The sequence below is a fragment of the Chrysoperla carnea genome, chromosome 2, assembly GCF_905475395.1.
Source record: "Chrysoperla carnea chromosome 2, inChrCarn1.1, whole genome shotgun sequence".
NCBI lineage: Eukaryota > Metazoa > Arthropoda > Insecta > Neuroptera > Chrysopidae > Chrysoperla > Chrysoperla carnea.
In genome coordinates, this window is record NC_058338.1 from 62,974,216 (window position 1) to 62,996,483 (window position 22,268).

A 22,268-nucleotide genomic window follows, 5' to 3' on the forward strand; every position below is an offset into this window, starting at 1 on the left:
AGAAAAGGATTGTCATTTTTCATTGCAACATAAAAACATATATTTTCAACGACAATCTTGAATGTAACAATAATTATGAAAAACGGGAGTATTTTTTGTTAAATTAGGATGTAGAACTTGCCGATGTATAATTTTTTTAAATAATTTTTTACACAATTCATAAATTATAATTTTCATGGTATTTCTGTACTTTGAATACCTAAAACAAAGTGTTTTTCATAACACATAAATTCCACCAATTTTTCTTCACTAGAAATCAAAATCATTAGCATTACCAATGGAAAAGAAGCAGAATATTGAGTTATAGAAATTGATTCCCATTCTAACTAATGAAATTTGAGCCAGAAATTTTAGATATAAAACTGTTTTTCAATCAGAATTTAAGTCCTTAATTTCATATAAATTAATATTTAACGTATAGAAAGTCCCATAAAGGCCACAATCGGTCAATTTAGTGGCACAAATTTTTGAAGTAAAACAAGTTTTTGAACTATTTTGGGAATTTTTTTTATAAACTAAGAAAATGGCAAAGAATATGTAGTAAGAGACGTTAAATTAAATTAAATTATAATTTATGTAATTTGTAAACTTTGATGAAAGTATCCACAGAAAATCTTTTACGAAAACTGAAATTAATTAGGAATTTAGGTCTTACGACAAGTTCTACTACGATTAGAAAAACAGATATGCATGGAATATACGAATTACATTGATCAAAACAATGTTAAACTGTATCGACCACGCGTGCTCAAAAGATATTTAATATGGCTAGGCTAAGGGACAGTATAAGATCGACCTTCACCCATCTTATAACCAGATGACCCATTCTTTTAATAAAATTTTATTGATTGATAAACACGCTTTTGGTAGCTAGAAGCTTGCTTATCGAAAAGTTTTCATGGCTATTTTTAATAAAAGTAATTTTAATCAAATTTTTTTCCATAACGGTATTTTGTAAGCAAGCTTATGCCATTATTTTCGATATTAAATTATATTTCTTCTGATACCAATTTCGATTGGATAACAGACTGGTGTAGTCATCTATATTGTCTTGCCTATTCATACATTATGAACAAATCTACACCGATCTGTTAACCAATCGAAGTTGGTATCGTCGATCTTATACTGTCTCCTGTACTATACCATTTAGAACACTTCAAAAAGTAAAGAAACAAAATCGAATTTATTGCGTACCATATTATACCGTATTTTGAATGAAAATGTTAGATTTTCATTGGTTAGTCACAGTCTGTAATGAGTATCGATATTGACTTTTGACCAAGTAAATAACTGTTTAATAAGGATGATAACAAATTTTTGTATTTTGAAACGTCCACACAGTGACATCTAACTAATGGCATACAGATGGCAGCATTTTCTTACGTATTGATGCATAACTTTGAGTATTTTCCCGTTTCATGTATAACCAAAAACAATTAACTCATATAATCTATAAATATATATTAAATTAATTATTTACGTTTTTTAATACTTAAAAAACAAATAAAAAATATTATATATTTTTTAATTCAATTTTTTTGAATATAAATAATGTTTTTTTTTTTAATGTTATTGCCATGTCGAGATATGTAAAATGTAAACACCTACTGGGTATATATTGAGCTCGAAGTAGTCTTTTTTATTCTCAATAAGAAAAATAAAAACGAAAAAAATCTTTTTTAATAATCAAAAATCAACATTACAAAAAAATGCCTTTATTGTTTCAAAAATTGAGCATTAAGGAGAGAGAAACATTTATTTATTTTGAGTCATTTTCAAGAACATCTTTTTAAAAAAAGCTTAACAACAACACACAATTGTATTAAATAAGTTTTTTGTTTTTGTTTTTTTTTTTTGGAAGTCAAGTAATTTTTTTTATTAAATATAATTACATATAAATACTTTATACATTTAAATATTAATTAATTACTTAATATAACAGCTAATTATAATTAAAACAAATTAATAGAATAAAGAGGTCGATATTGTTCATAAAATATTGCAATATTTCTTTCTTTCTTTTTTTTTTTTAATATCACATTTAGTTTTTTTTTATTTAATTATTTTAATTTATCATATTTTATTATTAATACACTAAATATTAGTTAAAAATGAGGTTACAAAAATGGTTTCTTAAAAAATATATACAAAAGTTTCATTTTCGTTTCTGATTAGCGATCTTTACTGATTTATTTAAAAAATCAAGGGCATAATTTAGATTGAAATGGATTAAAACTAGTTAATTGCCATTTGAAACAAAGAATCTAAATACAAGTCAATTCAATTTAGTATCAAATATAAGTGTAAAGAATGTTAATTATACTAAGTGAAAATAATGTCAATAATATTAGTATATTACATCTTATATCTTATATCTTATAGAAAAAGTGTCGATATAAGAGTCGATTTCAATTACGTATGCATTGACATTTGACTTTTCTGGAAATCCCATCTGTGTTCTTTCTACATCTCTGATTTGCCGATATATAAATATAATGGTCAAATGAAAGATGAAGAAAAATCACAGCACAGAAATTTTCCAATTTATTTGTTTAGCTTGTTTAACTTTTGGGAGAGTAAAATATTGAGTTCATTTTCTTTTTATAATTTTGACCTATATTTATAGAATTTTATTTTTATTATAAAAATAACGTCAACTTAAGGAAAATCTAGAAACATTGTTAAAATACAAATATTTCGAAAAGTACTAAGACTATGAATAAACACGACGTTAAATTTCCATATTACGATGGAGAAAGATAGAAACAGTAAAGTGTCATAGACTTACATAGCTTCAATATCCTTTGTACCTCGATTTTTAGTATCTTTTTTTTCAAAAGTTTATAAATACTAGTCAAGGTTGTTAATAAGTATGAAAAAATCAAAGATAGGCGCTTACGAAAAACGATTGAAAATTAATATCTAAATTAATTTAAAATATTTAAATTTAATTAATGAAAGCAATAATTTTTATGAACTTATCGACATTTTATTTTTAAAATGTAAAATTCATTATGATTTTTTGTTTTATTTTGGTTTCTATTGCGATGAGGTAACAAGAGGTGAATTAACGGTCACATTGGTAGGCGTCATTGGTGAAAAAGCGTCGTATGCTGATGATATTGTAGATGTCGTGGACATATTTGACGAAGATGAGGAACATGACGAGGATGACGATGAAATAATTTCTGTATGATTATTATTGTTATTTGTGGACGATGATGATTGTTGATTTTTTGATTGGCGGCGTGGTTCAGCATCTGGTGGTCGATGTGATTTCATATGAGCACTTCGACTTTTTATTTTTGAAAATACTCTAAAAAATATAAGTTATTTTATTTAATAAATTTGATAGTAAAAATATGAAAGTAACAAAAAATTTAATTTAATTATTTTTCATAGTATAAAAACTTTTGAAATATAATTGGACAATTATTTTTCGAGTTATAGGAGACTATCAAAATTTTGACAAAAGCATTCGATATAGAACAATCTAAATGATAAGTGGGTTGAAAAATTTCGAGAATGGCACATAAATGGTTACTCTAAAATTACGTCCTTGTGAATTGTAGTTTTTACGAGCCTTCAAATGATACTAGTTATCAAGATATTGTAGTTTTTTAGTGTCTCACTTTTCAGATACGGAAACAATTTCATGAATAGCTTTTATGCAATTAACGGAGAATTGACTCCAATTTTTAACAAATTAGCTTTGCAAACACTTATTTCTACATATATTTGAAAAATAATTAAATTGTAAGCTAGTACAAAATATTCAAAAAGTGAGTGAATAAAAAATGTTTCACTCAAAAAACAATGTTTTTAGATGTGTCTCTAAGAAAAAATAGAGAATAAAATACGAAATTTCGTTAATCACAAAAATAAATTTCTAGTTGGTTTCACATGCAGTTATTTCGTATTTTTTCAAAAATTTTTAATAAAAAAAAACTTTGTATTAATTGTGCTGCGTTTTTGTGTTCGGTTTTAATTTATTTAAAAAATTTTTTTGTTTTCGATTTCGGGGACTAAAACAGTAAGTCTCATGCATAAACATATTTTTGAATTAAAACAGTTTATTTGATTGTATTAAAAATATTATTCGTGTGTTTTTTTAGTGCGAAATTTGCATATTGAAAACAAATTTACGCTGATACTCGAGCGTTTTTATTTTGCTTTTTATCAACGTTGTTATAATTTGAAGTGTGCAAACAATATCAAAGTTTGAAAAGAAAGTATTAAGCTTAAGCGAGACTAATTTTGAGTAACTTTGTAGATGAGGGGATATTAAATTTCAACTTGTTCGTGGAAGCATTTTTGGTGTTTTCTTAAGCTCATAATTATAATAATAGTATACCTATCAGAGTTTTAAGCGACACAGTGCCTAGTTTAGACTTTAATTTTAAAAGTATGCTTTTAAATTGTGAAAATTTAAGGGTTTTGTTTCTGTCACTTGCCGATTGGGCACTTAAAAGTGGTTCACGCCTTTTTGTGTATAGTGGTTTTAGGTTTATTTTTGTACAAAGAAAAATTACGAATTTATGAGAGCTTGCTTTAATAAAATTGTTTAAAAGTTTTAGAATGGCGAGCTTTTGAAGAAAGTTCCCAAGGCGGGTCCTTGGGACCCACGATTAATAGAACTAGGGATAAGATGCGATTGTTCGGGGAACCTACAAACAATGAGAGAATCACAAACGACATCGTAGAGAATGCAATGAGAAAGATATACAGGCTGGGTCAATTTTATGTATACACCTAAATATCTATCAAGTTTTCTAGTATACCAATTAAAAAGTAACTTGAACAAAAGTGGCATGGTTTGATGGGGGACAACATGTTCTGACATCAGATTGGACCTAGTTCTTCTATTTTCTTTAATAACTTATATATATTCTAAACGGTAAGAGATCGTTTTGCAAGGTAATTTAGAATTATCGAATTTGTCGGACTATAGAGTACTGCTACAAACCCCCTGTAGTTCGGAACTTGTTGAAAAACATTACCTTGTTATCCGATAAATTTAACATCAAAGTGATCATTTTCTAATTTCAATCACAACAAATTCATGTATTTATAATAAATCTGCATTGTAATTACCGTTATAGTTATGTTGGATTTTAAGGGGTGTCGGACATAGGAGGACGATTACCTACAGTTTTACAATAAAGTCCGGTCTACAGTTTTACAATAGAGTCCGTGACTTTGACCTACAATTATCGCTAAACTTTAAGCGTATTTTATTTGGAATAAAATGACATATTTTTAAGTCGTATTTCCTCCGAAAGCTAACGTTTTTCAAAAAAATATTTTAAACAAAAATTGTTTTGTTATGAGTATCAACTTTTTAATTAAAAATGTTATTCTATCTCCTACCGTTTCCGATCATAATTTGCTATTAAATAACCTAGGTCCAATCTGATGTCAAAACATCCCATCAATCTCTACAATTTTTTTTGATTGGTTAGCTACAAAACGAAATATTTGGGTGTATAGATTACAATTACCACCCTATGTAAGAAACAGAGAACTGAAATATTTAAACGAGGATTTCTGAATAGGTGATCGAGTCCTTAAACCTAACCTACCGGAAGTAATAGACTCTAAGATCCTCAGCAATTTATTTTAACCTGTTTATGAAAGCTTAACTTAGAAAAATCTCTAGTGAATGAAAAAAATGCTTCTTAGAAATGAATTATAGTCGAATGTATTCGGTGTTTTTGCTTGTGTAGTTTTGAAGCCTGTAAAATTTTAATTACATATTTTAGAACAAGTGGGGAGGGAACAAATTAGTCAAAATAGGTCACGAGTATATTTTGTAAAAAAAGTAGTAGGTAGTTAGTAAGTAGAAACAGATTTATAAAAAAACACAAGTTTCTAGACAGACTATAGATTGGCAGCACAGTAAATTTACCTGCTGCGTGATAACACACGCTCGCAGTAGTAGTGGTCGTTGGTAACGAACGTTGGTAGAGGAGGTACAGAGTGAACTTACTTCCCACACACTTTACAAGGAAATTCCTCAGAGTGTTGATGATGATCGTGTTGCTGTTGTTGTTGTAACATACGTGATGTGGTGACATCATTTGAATTTACTAAACAATTTGATGTAGATGACGTAACTGCAGCTTGTGATGATGAGATTTGTAATTGAGTCCGTTTATCGATTAATAAATTCGATGTTAGGGAATTTAATTGCTGGTGTTGCTGTTGTAAGAGTAGTGACGATTGATTGTAGTTATTGGGGTTTGGAGTTGGCGATCTACGTACTGTGCCTCCATGTATACGAATATGACCATTTAATGCTGCTCTTGAATTAAAACTCTGAAATTGACAAAATAAAGAATTTATAATGGAAAAATAGAAGTATATTTAAAACGGGCCGTTTAATTTAAACAGTAAGAAATGCTTGGACCGACGCTCATACTGCATTGACTTGCTCGCCATTGTTCTTGCTTGTATCAATGTGAGTGTCAGAAGTGTCAATTTCGAAGGTATAGTTTCGTTCGTTTGAGTGAGGGATGAAATAATTTTTGCATTTTCTATTTCATTATCTTCTTTTTGAATAACGTCTTCAATGAATATTTAAGTTTGCCGTGCAAATAAAAATTTCCCAGACCCAGTGAAAGAGAAGCTCCCGAAAAGGAAAATTTCCCCCGGCTATGAAAAGCTATTAAGCAGGACTTCGACAACGTTCTCTCAAATTGTCAGTCATTTTGAAATGACTGTCAAATACATTGCTTGGCCCAAGAAATGATTTTTGTTGTATTTTATTTTTGACAAGGTAGGTTTTTAAAATTATCCAGTGTGCAATCAAAAGCATTCTTCATATTAAATTGAAACATTCATTAAATATTTCCGTATGTATTTTAATGTCAGGGGATCCTGATAAATTTTGGCTTATCATTTTAAAACAACTAGCATAATTACTTTTGTGTTCGTTCTGTTACGCGAAGTTAGAAAAACTTTTATTAAATTTTCCTAAATAATTTTGTTTAAATTTTAAATACTTACAGCAGTACAATCAGCATATTCACAAGTAAAAGTTCTATGTAGCTCAGGTTGCGTTTGACTCGGTGAAGTATCACAATCCATCAATCCATTACTACTATCATTACTATTTATGGGCGGTGTATCACGATGACTCCGACCATTATTCAAGCGTATTCGTTTATATTCATCAGAACATATTTTTTTCCAAAGGTAATAGAACTGTACACATTGTTTTGTGGTTTTCGTTTGGACCTAAATGTTAGAAAAACAAGGTAAAAAAATCGGTTAAAAATTAGCCTGTTAAGTATGGCATATGAAATACTGTATACCTCTTTAGCCACTTGGTAAAAATCTTTGTTATGCTTTAATAGTGCTCTATGGAATGCCTCGGTTTCTGTTTGGCTCCAACAATCTCCTTCACAATATTGATACGACAATAAACTATGGTCTTTAGGTAGAGCTGGGGATGGATGCATTAGCCGTAACATCGCTTCCTGTTACAAAAATTATAACATTTTCAACCAAAAACTTTATGTATTGTCGAAAAAAGAGGACAAGCTTGTAATAGATCGAACTTAGGAGAAATTTTGACGGTTACTACTATCTCTGAGCACAGTTAATATCTCGTATCGGATTGCATACAAAGCTTGAATTTCTGAAAAGTGGTAACTTGAATTGCTGCAGTGAAATTGGTGTCAGATTTAGATTTTAGAACTCAGTCTAATCTCAGGTTTTGAAAATCTAATATAATCTCAAGTTTTCAAAAACCAGGGATTATACTATAATTAAATCCGAGATATTTTTGTGACTAAAATTATCTTTTTAAATATAATTTCACAAAATAATGAATGGTCACCAGAAAAGTATCTTTAAAATAAAACATCAGGAAGCAATCAATTATGGGCAATAAATATCTCTCCGATATTTGCTTTTTCTGCGTTGTTAAAAATACAATTACCAAACATTTGCCCTAAATGTATTGCCAGTGAGACTTCTCTTTTTAGGCTCAAGCTTACTTCGGTAAAATCAGCATTGAAAAGATAACATAATTTTATCTCTGTAGTTGTTTATGTTGTACGTGAAAAATGATTGCAACAAGAATTGCTCAAAACAATATTATTGTCAAGTATTTAAAAAAATTCTTGAATGTTTAAAAGTAATGGAGTTTCCAAAAAAACTGTTTAAGGGTGAAAACAGTTTTTTTGTAAACAAAGAATTACGTTTACTATTAATTTCGGAGCCTGAAAATGCTTGACCATTTAGATGCCGAGATATTTAAAAGCAAATTTAAGAATTTTCTCTTTCTTAATGATTTAAAGAATGTAAACTTTCACTTTGACACAATTAATTTCTATTATATTAATGAAATATGTCGATAGTTAATATCAACTATTCCCCAGATTTCGATTTACCGCAAACCTCCATTTACCCAATAACTGAATACTACGCTTAGCGTAGAAAATTTTGCTTACTTGTATGTTTCCTCCACATAAATACAACAAATGTAAAGCATATTCCTTATTCCGACCACCGCCAGGAACAGCAGCACAGCAAGCTAATTCAAGGTACATATTTACTAAAAAAGAAAAGAAAATAGTTTGAAAATGCTCATTGGGGCAGAAATTTTTGTTAAATACTTACGCTCAGTCTCAGTGCATATAGAATTAATACCAGGATCCCATAGCAAATGCTCATAATTGGGTTCACGATTGTCTTTCCCAGTCATTTTGATTTGTGGGGGAATTGTACATTGATATTGTGGGCCTACGTTTATGTGCGGCGTTGAATCACTCTCTGGTATTGTATCACTAAATAACTGGCTCGATAACAATTTATCGCAAGCGATACTATTTGACTTTGAATTGTTCCGATTTAATATATGATTTAAGCTTATATTAAGTCGATTATTAGATTGATTAAGATTTGCTTTTAATTTGGCATGAGCATATAAACCAGGTCCCACGCGTGATGGATTTAACATTGGTGCAGGTGTGTATGGGGCTGCACCTGGAGGTCGACCTCGCGATGCTCGCAAACGTGATTGATGAACTATGGGTACTACTAAGGGCGGTTCTGAACGTGGTCGTTTTCTTGACGCACGAATTGGACTTGCAGGTATCCTGAAAGCAATGCAATAATTAAGTAACAGCTACTTTTACTTATAAAAAAAACATATAATCAGCAAAGAGGAAAGTTATGATTTTAGCACGTACTCGCTTCGGTTCTATGTATTTTCTATTCTCCAGTACTGCCTTAATTCTTCACTCGTTTAAAAAAGGTATTATTGGATTTGAATTAACAGTCGGTGAGGCAAGGATCGGGTGATATCATAAAAATTAAAATTAAAATGGCGTCCATAATATGTCATAAAAATCTAGATTAAAAACTACCCCGATAAATTTGTCGTGTTTGGTTTTCAATGGAAGCTCTTGATTAGAACGTTCCAAATACATACATTTTAGAACACTTAAAACAAGTATAAAAAAAACCGAAGGTCAAAATCTGCATTTCATTAGAAGTTTTCGATTATTAAAGGTGATTGTGCCTACGAGTCATATAAACTCACCTCTATAAAGGAGGTCTGGATCTGCAATTAGTTTTTATCCAAGACCTTTTCAAATGAAATCAAGATTATTATTTAACTCTATTTTAACATTGTTCTCAGCCATTTTTATGTCGTCGAGCTTTAATTTTTAATTGAATTCATTTTCATTAAATTCTTAGTTTATATTTTAGATCTTCGATCTTATACTATAGATTTTGAGCAGTTTTTGTGCTTGGAGAAATTAAAGAGTTTAAATAAGATGAAAGCAACGATTTAAATCAAATGAACGCTTCTCAATTATTAAAAATAAATTCTTTCTAAAATACTTACGTAGTAGGACTCAAAAACACATCATCGGGCTCTTCTTGTTTTAAATTATCTACCGCAATATGTAATTTTGGCCTGGATGCTATATTTATTTTACTGGGTGTTATATATTGGGCTGTTTTACAGAGTTTAGCCAATTTAGTTTGTATATTTTGTTGCTGCTGCTGCAATTGTTGCTGTTGTAATTGTTGTTGCTGTTGTTGTAATTGTTGCTGCTGTTGTTGCAATTGTTGCTGTTGTTGTATAAAACTACTTTGTTGTCCAATTACAATTTTATTATCTTCAATTTTTCGATTCGTTGTAGCAATAATTTGTGCCGGCTGTGTTGTACTGCTTGGTTGCTGAATTATTTGTACTGTTGTTGGCCCTTGGGCTTGAGATGTCACTGCATTTAAATTTCCCGTTGATGTGACCACAATATTTTTGGTTGTAAATGGACTTGAAGTTTGTATGAATTTCAATTCACCGTTACTATCAACTAAGATACCCGTTAGTGCTGGATTAGTTAAATCCACAATACTATTACCAGAAACAATTTTAAATGATTGAAAACTACCAAATTCAAATTTTTTCCTCGATGAAAAATCTTTTGGACTACTTGACAATAACGGATCATCAGAATTTGGCATCATTTGTGATTGTAAAGTATAATGTGGTGACATTGGATAAATAATTTGTGGCGAAGAAACCACTGGTACACTTGAAGTTTGTATCGTATTTCGATGATTTCCTGTTAAATTTTGAGACGGTTCACTTGGTGAATCATCTTGCGTGGGAGGCGGTGAGTTTGTTAACGTTGTATATACATCATCGGGTACAATGTTTTCTCCAGGTAAAACTTCTTCCAATGCTTCTTCTACTGCTGCGGCGCTTGACATGGTTGAAGTATAAAACGCGGCAGATAATGGACTCGAGGCTTGTGGAGGTTCATCTAATTCACGATGCTGCTGAGTAGAAAAGCTTTCATTTGTTTGTGGAGATAATAACGGTAATAAATGTGTATTGGAGAATCCTGGAGATTGTCCTTCATGGCTTGCTGGTGGTGTAGGATATGCAAAACCAGGGGAATCTTGATGACGTATTAATGGTGATTGTAGAGGACTTTGAGTAGCCAATGACAAGTGAGGTGACGTTGAATATGAGGGCATTGGTGATGGCGTTGATGTATAATTTGAGAGAACATCTTTTGGTGAGTTAATTCCAGTGGAATGATACGTACTAAATTCAGCTAAACTTTCAGGTAATGGTGAATCTAATACAGCTTGCAATTCTTGATTTACTACCGTATGATTTGGTGTACTTGATGTGTCTCGCTGTAAGCTTGCCGTAACATTTGCATATTCCTCTAACGAGGCAATGTCTTGTAAATGTTCTTCTGTTGATTGTCCTTGTAGTAATGATGAGGCTTGTAACTGAATACTTTCAGCTAATTGAGCTGCATCTACACCTTGCAATAACATAGTTTCTTGCACTTGGTGGAACACATCTTCTTGCAGCGACGACGAAAAATATTCACTTGTTGACTCATCATGCTGAAATGTTACTCCCGCTAGTGAGAATGCTTCATTTGCCTGCTCAAATTGCAATTGCAATTGTTGTTGTTGAGTTGTGGATTGTGGTAGCTGTCCTGGATCAGAGACAGTACGCTTTACAACTTTCGCACTACGTTTCAGTATTAGATCCGCTAACGCCTCGGCTTCATGTTGCGCTGTATTGTTTACAGACGGGGCACGTGGTACCGTGAATTTTTCTGTATCACTATGCCGCCGATTCTTATCAATTGGCAGCGTTGATGAAGTATTTTGTGGAGGTGCTGGTATAACAAATGATGTTACTTTTAGTTCATTCGAATTCGTATTATTAGTGAGTGGGAATAATGGCGGTGCATTTGTACTTGTTACTGCAGCTCTTGCTGTAGTGGTTGATGTACGAATTATTGAATCTGCTGCCGAACTGTTTGTCGTAGTAGTGGAGGCATTACAAGTTGCAACTGTTGATGTATTGTTTGAAATTACATTTTGAGGATTTATGCTACGCTTGTTAATGATTTTCTCTTCAATTAATGCCCGAACGCTTACACTAGCTGTTTGTAATGGTGGGCCTACTGATTCTTTCTTTTCACATTTTTTATTTTCTGCGTCCTATAATTAAAAAAAATTATTAGTTGCGCCACAAATATTAGCTACGTATACTGTAATTGAAAATTATTGTATATTGAACAACAACAAAAAGATTTACGAGTGACTTAAATGTTTGATTTCAAATGTTTGACTCAACTCCGTGACTTCACACAAGAAGTAACGGAGTTATTTAGACAACCATTGAAATGAGAAATCCTCAAAATGGGAAACAATTATTATTCAGATTTCTAGAATAAAATAATTACATTGGTCGTGGAATTAGGCATTTAACCATCTGAGTTTTGAATAACAATCTGTCTATCAGTTTTATTGGGCTGATATTACTTATAATTTTCGAAATGAATGTTATTAAGTTATTTGCTAGTTGTTAAACCTTATTTCTTAGGTTGTGCTTGAGAAATTCCCCACCCGACTTTGTCCTGTTCCAGTGCTCCTAGTCTATGATACAGCTTTTCTTTTTTAATACAATATACCCACGCATATATTTGATAAGTACAGTTGAAGGTTAAAAATGTTAGTTAACTTTTCGAAACTAAAGTAATAAAATTTATCCATTTGTTATAAATAATTTTACCATAAAAATATGTAAATGATAAGTTTTTGGTCCTTATAATGTTATAGGGTACATACATACATACCTTTTTAAAGTAACCACCATGTAATCTCATGTGACCATTTAAAGCCGGAATATTTTTAAACTTTCGATGACATAAATTACACTCCACTGGTTTTGGTATAATTTGCATAGGTTGTGTTGAATTATTACTTGTGTTCAAATTATTATTATTGTTAACATGATTGCCTGTCGTATTATTTGTTCCTCCTGTTCCATTACTTGTTGTAATCACTTGATTGCCACCAGTCGTTGTAGTTGTTGAATTTGACGCATTGGATTTAAATACATTGCTTTGTGCCTGAAAAAAAAAGAAATAACTTTCATGAGAGATCGCTTACAGTGTAAAATTTCAAAAAATTTTATTTTATGATTCAAAATACGAAGTAAGATATCAAAATTCAATTTTGGAGTAGGTACCTAATTAATAATTTGACACACTTATGCTCGTAATTTTTAGTACATTTCGTTTGTTAACACTGGATTTTGGGTTTATTCAAAAAAAAAAAAACACACGAAAATCTGGTTCGTTTTCTGAAATTACTCTAGAACATGATTTATATACAAATCAAAGACAAAAAATTTTCACACAAAAATAATTTTTGTTTCGGAAGTTCATTATACTTGCTATATAGGGTAACTTTGACTCAAAAGATACAAAAATTTGGTTGGTTTAATGATTGAGACATTAGCAAATTATTACAACCCTAAATAATTTAAACACGAAAATCAGATTGATTTTGCAATTGAACGTCAGGTTTCTGAGGTACCGACTGAAGAAATTGCTCAAGGATATCAGTCGTATTGTATACGATTTCAATCGATGTCTCAGAACTATTTGCAAAAACATCAGTTCCTTTCAACGATTTTAAGGCAACTTTGAATCAAAAAATGTAAAAATCGTGTCTATTTTCGATGAGTGAGTATTTTTGGACACCTTGCCTAATATTTCTATATGAGGTATTTTGAGATATCTCGAAAAATATTTATCTAATTGAAAAATACGCTGAATTTTAGTCTTTTTCAATCCTTTAATCGTAATTTTTAATCTGATTGATTTTGCAATTGAACGACATGTTGCTGAAATAGCGACTAACGAAGTTGCTCCGAGATATCATCCTTTGTATACGATTTAAGTTTAAACTACTTGTCCAATCAATGGTGTCGAGTTGTACACGGTAAGAAATTTTTTGTGGTGATTATCGCTTTGTCAGTCTCGGCACCATACTTTGTACTGCATTGAGGAAAAATTAATATCAGCAATAGTTACGGCGGGCGAAGCCATGAAGTATGGGCGTCAGGTCCATACTGTTTGGCGATACACACAATACTTCTGGTGGATAGCTCTATTCAATACTATGAGATTATTACTTATACTATCATAGATACTTTAGTATCTGCGTCCATACCATATCAGCATTGTAGTAAACGACATGCATTTCTTACCGTGTATTTTCTGGGTTAAAATTAGCCTAAAAAAATTTTTTTATCCTTATTTATTCAGCTCTGCAATTTACCAAATTTTTTATAGTGGTATTTTAAGTGAGAAAAATGGAGAAAAAAAAATTTTTTTGTTTTAAAATTTGATCAAATTTGGAATATATCGAATAAATGCAGTTATTTAACCGTCAAACGAACTAAATTTTTATATTTTTTGAGCTAAATTATTTAATTATAGATGTAGGAATGTCCAAAAACACGAAAAATCACCTGTACTAGGTGATAAAAGGTAAGTACCTGTGTACCAGGCCGATAAAAAACTAGCGATGCTGCGAGAGATGAGAGAAACAATTTGGAAATTAAAATCTTGACGAAAATTTTCGAGAGAGTGACGAGAGTATTCTTTTTCAATCTCTATAGTTCCCAATAAGTAAAAATGTACCAAAAAACACCAATTCATTTCGAATTGTAATTTATTTTCTGAATAGTCTCTTGTTTGCTTAAATAAATATCAGTCTACTAGTATAGTAATAACAATTGTTTTTATTTGAATACAAAAAAATTATTTTTTTTTATATTGTATTTTCCAAGAAAATTGTATCGCATTGAAAACGAGTCGATGCGGTAGAAAATTCGTCTGATATACTGAATCAAAAATTACAAATCCTACTTTATTGAAACTTACATATACATTTCAGACTACGGAGAATTTTTTTCTGCAATAAATTAAAGGAGTTATTTTTCATTTAAATTGGTTCAGTATCACGTACTGACTATGCACAAAATCCTTACAAAAATAGGCGAGAGTGCCTCCATTCTAAGGAAAACCGTTTTGGGTTATATTTGAATAACCGTGCACTTTAGACCAAAAATGGAAATAATCTTTATTGTAGGTAATTAAATTTCCTGTCTTTTTTGTACATAATTTGTTTTGTATCAGTAACCGTTTATGACATACGACTATGATTTACTTATTGACTTTTTGACCGATATCTCTTCTAATATTTGTTAAAACAATAAAATGCTAATAACTTTTAAATCTATAAATTTTCTAAAACTTTGACTTTAAAGTTTTCTTTCTAAAATCGATATTGTTGAAGATATTACGCGCTCAATGTCGCACTACAGCTACGGAATTGAGAATTCTTGCACTAATTTACAGGAGTTATTTTTTTCTAAAAATAGGTTTATTATCACGTATTGAATGTAAATACACAAAATTCTTACAAATTTGGAGGGACGAAGTGCCGCCATTTTGAGAGAAATTGTTACGTATTATAGCCTCGTAACGGTGCACTTCAAACCAAAAATGATAGCAACCTTTTTTATAAATAATAAAATTTCCTATCTTTTCAGTCAATTTTTGTTAATCTTAAAAAATATTTCAAGGAGTGGTCGTTGTTTTTGCAGGTAAGAAGGCAAATTATTTATTGCTAATTATGTCATTATCTTTAATATTATTCATATTGAATTTTTATCATTACACTGTGTATACTTCTTTTTTAATAATCTTGCACCCGGTGTTTGCAACATTAAACGCGCTATAACTTTATACATATTAATTTTAGAAAAAAAAAAAAGTTTTAAGTAAAAGTTTTAGGTTTGTAGATTTAAAAGTAGATGTTATTATCATTTTCTTGTTTAAACAAACATTAGAAGAGGTAATAAACGGTTAGTGATAAAAAAAGGTAGGTAGTTTAATTTTCTACAATAAAGGTTATTACCCTTTTTGGTCTAAAGTTATGGAGAAATAGCCTTCCTTAAAATGGAGGCACTTCTCCGGCCTATTTTTGTAAGGATCTTGTGCATTTACTTTTGGTACGTGATACTGAACCTATTTAAATAAAAAAATAACTCTTGTAATTTAGTGTATTATGGACAAGAGTAACTAGATTCTATATAACCTGTATTATCATATAAACGTAAATATTTTGAAAGCTCAACAAAAAAAAATATATATATATTTTTATTTAAAAAAAAAAAAATCTTAATAATGGATTGGTTCATTAGTTCATACCGTATAATAGTAATAATGATGCTGTGGTATCCAATTATCCATGTTTAGTGTGCAATATCCTTTAATTAATGTATTTCTACGATACACTTTAATTAATTTACGTAATCAATCTATCTTTCTATTTATCTTCAAATAAAACATAACAAACAGAAATAAAACCTTATTAATTCAATATACAACAAATCCATTTTTATTACACTCTAAATTTTTATTTATTTCATGTGTTAAAAAACTCAAATTAGTTTTTCACTGTATCGTAATTAAAAATCAATTAATTATATTATTTTTATTCAGAATTAAACTAATTTAACTTATATTTTAATATATGTGTGTAATTGTTTATAACGGTTTAAGAAAAAAAGTGTTTTTAAACTATAACGTTTTAATTTATAAATAAATGTGTGTGTGTGATTATGGTGATTTTAAGATGAAGATTTTGATATCATTTGGATGGTGATCATATTTATAAAAATGAGGGTGAGGGAATCAACTTGTGAAACTGGAATTAAAGTCCAGTCAGTAGTCAGTTATGAATTGGTCCATTTACATATAAAATATTTTACTACATGTGTGTGTTGTACCCCTAAATTATTTTAAGGGATGAAATTATTTTAATATTTATATATTCATCATATATTATAGTTTTAAGTTTTAAGTAATTATATGTATAAATATCTAATATATTTGAAATGTTTGGTAAACAGTATTTAAAAGTTTAAAAATTTAAAATATGTGAGATATATTCACTTTCAAAAGTTTTTTGGGAAGTTGCACGGAACCTTTTTATTTTTGTGTTTAAAACAGAAGGATTGTATGCCGAAATTTCCAAGAACTCCATATGGAAATACTCCTAAAAATGTCATTTGTTGCAAAATTTCAATTGTACCCTTTATTTAGAGTGAAAATACCAGCTAAAACAGTTAAGATTAGGTAGTTCAGATTAGGTAGTTCACAAAATCGAAATTAGTGTTTGGATTGAATTGTTTCGTTTTTGAGATTATATGAACACGGATAACCTTTGACCAAGCGTAGCAGAGCAGTTACTTTAGTAGAGCTAGAAATTTGAAAGCTTGTCTTAATAACTATTACTTTTACGAAAATTTTCATAGTTGATGGAGGCTTCTCTTTGAAGAATTCTGGAAAATTTTTAATTGCGTGGGAAGCGTAAGACTGTGAATGGAGGAGGATATTCAGATAAGAAGATAAATGTGTTAAAAATGCAAAAAACTGGGTATTCTGAATGCGAAGTTCCCAGCTATAAAATTTTCGTAGTTTAAAAAGTTGATAGACACGATATTGATAATAGAGTCTCAAATTTTCAGTTTTCGGAAATAAATATAAAATATTATAGATCTATGATTTGTAAAGGTAATAAGCAAATCATTAGTTTTAATTCAATAATTTTTATCTTAAGGACGTACGTTCATGAGACTTGTTAATAGAGAAATTTTCTGATAATATAAAAATAAATTAGTTTTTTGATAAAATAAAAATAAAAGTTTAAATGATTTGGAATACTTTAAGAAAGAAAAAATATTCTGTTGACGAATTAACTTCGTTGAATTTCAAGTTTAAAAGTGACAAAAAGTAAGTTTATACATGGAACTAAATAAAAGGAAAATATAAATCGATAACTATACTTGAAACTTTTACCAGTTCATTTATGATCATTTAAAATTTACATACTGTTTTCCTATGAACGCACATAGCAAAAACAGGTTGGCAAAGGTACGTTTTCAATTGTAAACATCTCTTATAGTTAAGTGTCTTATCAGTTGACCAAATAAGGCATTTTTTCATAGAAATGTTTTTTCTATCTTCATCCTTTATAGTTTATAGCTATTGCATCAGTTATCATTTTCCGAAATTTCTAATCAAATTGGATGGCCAGCCTATAGAATATTTAGAAAAGCAAGTTTTTTCGAGATATTATCAAATTACAACGTTATCCACTATACTGTTTCATAAATTTTCTCCCTATCTCTACATTTTCAATTTCGAAGAAAACTTTAATTAAAAGGTATAAACTTTACAGAATGGTTTAATTAATGAAATTAATCTAACAATTAAACAGAAAAAAGTAAGAAATAATTTGTATAATGGCCATAACGTAATAATTATAATGATCACCATCAACAGAAAACGAACGGTACTCTACTATAGGAGAAACGATGTCAGTCCGCCTTTGTGGCGTGGGTGATGGTGGTGGTGTTTATATATTGTGATGGGTATAGAGATGATGTTGGCTCATTTAAAAGGACCAGCCAGCAATGAGCACATTTACTTTGAAACTAAGGCTGATTAATGATAGGCACATTAGTTTAGTACTGTGATTATAACCCGAGGAAAGATGAATGTACATCAGTTTCTCTGTATAACAAGTTAAACTTGGGTATATATTGTATGTAATAGTATAACTCGGCAATGGTTCAATAATATAGTTCAGAACAAGAAAAACTTACATAACATCACAAAAATCTAGAATACATAAACTAGCCACAACCCCCACCCCTCGATTTGTAGAATAAATGCATGTTTATAAATCACTACAAAAAATTTTTCTCTCCCTTTTTGAATACCATTAAGCTACTTTATATTCTCTGCATTGGACTTCAATTTTCTGCATTGGAATTATTTACTCTCAAACTATGATATAAAGACATAACTTTACACCACTAAAAGATGATCCAGCGGGGAGAGGGAAAGTCATCGATACCATTCGGCCTTTAAAATTTGTAAATATGATGAATACTACACTTCACGAGCTCACAACCCTGGCGATGAGTCCAGAGACAAAATTGGTATTGCGGTGGAATATTGAGTTGGAGAATAAATCCAATTTCAGGCTTCACCCGTGTAGATCTAAAAATCGTCAATAATCGTCAATATATATATATATATATATATATATATATATATAACTATAACTCCCTTGCGTCGGGGGTTATAGTTATGTAGGTAATGTACACGTCATGCTCTTTTATTAGATACCTTACTTGGGTATATTTGAAAATAATATAAAATAAAATAAATATAGATAAAACCATCCTCTAAGCGGGTTGTATATCGTGTAAAAATTTGAGCTGAATCGATCCAGAACTTTGATTTTTTTGACACAAACCAACATAACATTTATATGTATATATATACCATATTTTAATGCAATCCTTTACAAAATATGTCTATCAAAAATAGTATGTAATATTGGACATAGATCAAGACCCAATTGACTTATGTTGCTCATTTACGTCCTGAGTACGCTGTAAAAATTTCGCTTTTTTCGTTTTTGAGTTATCGTGTCCACAGACGGACGGACGGGCAACCGGAAATGGACTAATTAGGTGTGATTTTATAAACACCTATACCAAAATTTTGTTCGTAGCATCAATATTTTTAAGCGTTACAAACTTGGGACTAAACTTAGTATACCTTGCATATTACATATATGCATGGTATAACAAATAAAATATTTATTTGAATAGATACAATGAAAAATGTTTTGTATTACGTAAATAAAACGAATGCTGATTTATAGTGTCTTATTTAGATAGATGATTGTAATAGCGAACTTAAAACAACCCTTCAGAAAGAAGTGAGGTCACAGGTCGTGTGGTTCCCAGGCATCAACCAATGTAAAATACCCTTTCTGTATATGTATATGTACCTATAGTTATACAAACTATATAACTATTAATGGTCATCTATTCTCCGACTAACAACTCACAATCAACCAAACATATTTATAAAGTGATTCACATAAAGCGTTATAAACTGAAGAACTTTTCTCAAGAAAATGATATTAACTTCGAACACAACATTTTTATGGCTCCATGAAAAAATGGCACACTCGGTATTAAATCCATTACATGTTGTATATAAAACCGTTTCAAATTGTTTTTACAAAGCAACAATTTGTTTTTGAAAAAATTGTTTTTTTTACATTTAAAGGAAATTGACAAATCAAAAGAAAAAAATGTGAATCAGTAATAACCGTCTATCGAACATTCTAACTAATATGTTAAATAACATAATTTTTATTGTTTTCAGCGCTCCCACATTAGCGTTAACATTTATATAAATCAATTTTTATGATCAGGAAAACATTTAGTTGACCTTTGAAGACCATTTAATTACTATTTCGGCGTTTCCTTCCTCAAAATTATGCAAGCAGTTGCTATAATTACAACTATGTTATTAAACAACAAGTGAATACAAAAATTAAAAACCCAATACAAATTTTTCCGGTACGGAACCCTGAGCTCGCACTTGAAACATATCTAAGAACATTAAATTACCTTTTTCCATAAAGGCTTATCCATGCTGAACCAATTTTGAAGATCATCGCCCATTTTTTAGTTGTTTCGGGTACACAACCCTAAACTCGCACTTGAACATAGCTTAGAACTCTCTCCATAAAATGGCCTTTTTTTTCAAGCGAAAAAATTAAAATCGCTTCATCCATTTAGGCAATAGGATCCCACAGACAGACAGAATCACACATATAGCAGTCAAGCTTATAACACCCCTTTTTTGATTCGGGTGTTAAAAATGTTTTCCTTGAAAATCATACTAATTGAAAAAAAAAATTTCAGAACTGATTCAAGAGAATGTAAACGTTTTTTACTAAACACCCAGAGAATAAACAGTATTGCACTGTACCTACAATTTGATATACTTTGCATATTTCAATTATATTTTGAATTAATTTAATACACTATGTCAAAAATAGATAAGAAATAAAAGGGTTGATATAAAGACTACAAAATAATATGTATGTATATACTTATTAAAAAGGGGTGTTAAAATATGGTGGTCAATGTTTACACTTTAAAGAATGGATGTAATGGTTGAGGGGGTTTTATTTTATTACTTTACTAAGAGAGTAAGGTTATCATTACGGTAATTGATGCGATGATCATAAGTAGCGTTCTTGTTTAAGTTTATTTATTTATGTAATAATTAATTTAATAAGCAATCAGATGCATTGGCGAGTTTAAATAATAATAATTGTTTAAAAAAACTAAAAAACACGCTTGTGTAACTAGCTGAACTAAACGGTAGAAAATAATTTCTTTGAATTCAAAAAAACCATTTTATCGTAATAAGGCGTGGGGTGCTAAATTTTCAATTATTGTAAATATTTTATAGACAGATACTAGTAAAAGAAAAGTCATTATAAAATATCTTAAAAAGCACCCCACACTTTTTTACGATAAAATGATTTTTTTCAATTGAAAGAAATTATTTTCTGCCTTTTAGTTCAGTTAGTTACAAAAGCGTGTTTTTAGTTTCATATATTTATTTTGTATTTTTTTGTTTGTTTTTAGACTATTATTTATTTACCAAAACTTCAGTATAAATAAAGTAAATCGTTAATCCAGAAAGTCCTGATAATCAAGAAAGCGCATTGCCATCGGTCCTTCATAAGTATTCCAAATTTCAAGTTAATCCGACGTTTTGAAGGGGGTCAAAATCATGTTCAAATTTTCCGTTACATACATTAACTTACTAACATAGGTATGAAGCTAATGAAAGCGTGTTAAAAAGGACCAGACAGAAACTGTTTTTGCGATTTACCAGACGGTCAAACCTGCTTCTCATTTAGTGTTTTTAATTTATATTTTATTATGATACTTTATGGGTGCAGATGGATTCGTGTAAACTATATGTAAATATTTTTAAAGATTTATACATTGAGAGATGAAAACAGTTTTTAGAAGTCTATATTTCAATAGATTAAAAATTAGAAAACAGCTCTAGCTATCAAGGTAGTGTCTATCATCGAGCGTAAGGCTACTTTTGGGTTTTGTACATGCTAGAAGTTTATAGTATTGTTTGATGAAGCAATCTTCTATCTTCTATTTGACGGGGCAAGTTAGAAGTTTCAATTTTTTCCAAATGAGTAGTAGCATAGGAGGTCTAACCAAATGCGACTTAAAGTTAAAGTAGCCTTACGATTGAAGACGTAATTTCGACAACAGTCTATCAAATTTTTGCCCTTCATAAAATCAGTTGTCCAAATGTATTCTTTAATAGGTTGAAGTGCTTATTTTAGAATTAGCGTAGTTTTTATTAAAAACTGAATATTTAAAAATAATTCAACTCGGAGAAAAATTCAAACAAACTAGAATTTTTCATGCATTCTTGGAAAAAAAGGAAATATGATTCAATTGTATCTGTATCAAACAAGGAAACCAT

General features: G+C 30.0%; 1 protein-coding gene across 1 annotated transcript in view; it reads right to left on the reverse strand.

Moving 5' to 3' along the window:
• Positions 1 to 3,039: 3,039 nt before the first annotated feature.
• Positions 3,040 to 22,268, reverse strand: part of LOC123292830 — a 218,122-nt gene continuing 198,893 nt past the window's right edge. The window contains exons 8-15 of the mRNA XM_044873544.1: positions 12,639 to 12,914; positions 9,863 to 12,000; positions 8,629 to 9,107; positions 8,460 to 8,563; positions 7,317 to 7,481; positions 7,009 to 7,239; positions 5,990 to 6,318; positions 3,040 to 3,316 (exon numbers count right to left, since the gene is read on the reverse strand). Of these exons, the coding sequence (XP_044729479.1) occupies positions 3,040 to 3,316; positions 5,990 to 6,318; positions 7,009 to 7,239; positions 7,317 to 7,481; positions 8,460 to 8,563; positions 8,629 to 9,107; positions 9,863 to 12,000; positions 12,639 to 12,914 (3,999 nt within the window). The remainder of the gene's footprint in view (positions 3,317 to 5,989; positions 6,319 to 7,008; positions 7,240 to 7,316; positions 7,482 to 8,459; positions 8,564 to 8,628; positions 9,108 to 9,862; positions 12,001 to 12,638; positions 12,915 to 22,268) is intronic.